Source organism: Sinocyclocheilus rhinocerous, unplaced genomic scaffold (genome assembly GCF_001515625.1).
Source record: "Sinocyclocheilus rhinocerous isolate Xijiao unplaced genomic scaffold, SAMN03320098_v1.1 scaffold2764, whole genome shotgun sequence".
NCBI lineage: Eukaryota > Metazoa > Chordata > Actinopteri > Cypriniformes > Cyprinidae > Sinocyclocheilus > Sinocyclocheilus rhinocerous.
In genome coordinates, this window is record NW_015650694.1 from 286,929 (window position 1) to 288,383 (window position 1,455).

Below are 1,455 nucleotides of genomic sequence, written 5' to 3' on the forward strand. Positions count from 1 at the left end.
TACAAAATATCTTCATGGAACATGATCTTTACTTAATATCCTAATGATTTTTGGCATAAAAGAAAAATGTATAATTTTGACCCATACAATGTATTGTTGGCTGTTGCTACAAATATACCCCAGCGACTTAACACTGCTTTTGTGCTCCAGGGCCACATATGTGCTGTGCATCTCTGAAAAACCAGATTCATTCTGACGTTTGTGTTTTTTAAGCACAAGATCCTACATGACTTCATCAAATCACAGCATCATGATGGAGGATCGTGGGGCAGACGATGCGAACAGACGGTCTGTAATGATCCAACTCTCATAATTACAGCTGTGAGAAAAGAAACGAAACCGCTGTGCCACATCCTCGATCTGTGTCTCGTTCTGTGACGCCCTCAAATACGATCTACTGTAGATCTGCAGCTCGTTTTGAGACAGAATCTGCTCTTGTGCTTTACAAACGAGGCCTGGCGTTAACGTTTCAGTTCGAGAGTCCGAATTCATTCATTCATTCATTCATTCAAGAGCTGAAAATGACAGCAGGAGTGTAAAGAGCTTATGGCTAAGGCTTGTTAAAGAGTGAACGCACACCTTAAGATATAGTCAGGCAAAAGTTGCATGTATAACTGCATCGTGTCTTCGTCTCATTTCAAGTTGACAGTCCTGTCTTTCTCTTTGTCCTCCTCTTGCACGCTCATCCGCAGCTTGCTCCAGATGGCCGAGTCTCCCGTCCGCAGCGCTTCCATGAACAGGCTGGTGTGCTCGCGCAGGCGATCCAGCTCCGTCTGCGTCCGCCGGTTCTGCCGGATCAACTCTTTCGTGCGCAGCGTGATGTCCAGCAGACCTGACTTGCTGAGGATGTTGTACGTGTTGCAGAAGCGCTTTATCTTGTTGTCCGTATCAACGGAGTGTGCATCAGACGGAAGAGCGCTGGGCAACGAGTCTTTCTGACGGCGAGAGGAAGACGAGCTGGAGCCGCCGCCGCTGCTCTTAGGCCGCACATCTCCGGGATGAGGAGCGATTCTGGGGTAGGATTTGAGGATCGGGAGGTACTTTCTGTGCCGGCGGTGTTTAGACGGGGGTCCCTTCAGCACCGGGGCGGATCTTTGAGGGACGACGGGTTGAAGGAAGACCACCTGAGGCTCTGAAACCCCTTCTACTGCCGGACTGAAGGCCCAGGGCTTCAAAGACGAAGGGTTTTCACCAGACTGCAGATAAAGCATTAAAATTAAATGTAGCGATTGTTGTTATTGTTATAAATATGTACGACTGCATTATAAAGATTAAGTATTATTGTTATTGTATTAATATATATATATATATATATACACTACCGGTCAAAAGTTTGGGATCAGAATGATTTTTAATGTTTTTACAGGAGTCTCTTCTGCTCATCAAGGCTGCATTTATTTGATCAAAAATACAGGAAAAAATTTAATATTGTGAAATATTATTATGATGTAAAAT

General features: G+C 44.8%; 1 protein-coding gene across 5 annotated transcripts in view; it reads right to left on the reverse strand.

Moving 5' to 3' along the window:
- Positions 1–91: 91 nt before the first annotated feature.
- LOC107712213 (CLOCK-interacting pacemaker-like) overlaps positions 92–1,455 on the reverse strand; it is an 8,212-nt gene continuing 6,848 nt past the window's right edge. For all 5 annotated transcript variants that reach the window (XM_016517376.1, XM_016517378.1, XM_016517379.1 and 2 more), the window contains exon 4: positions 92–1,196. In XM_016517376.1, coding sequence (XP_016372862.1) covers positions 633–1,196 — 564 coding nt within the window. In that variant the 3' untranslated portion in view covers positions 92–632. The remainder of the gene's footprint in view (positions 1,197–1,455) is intronic.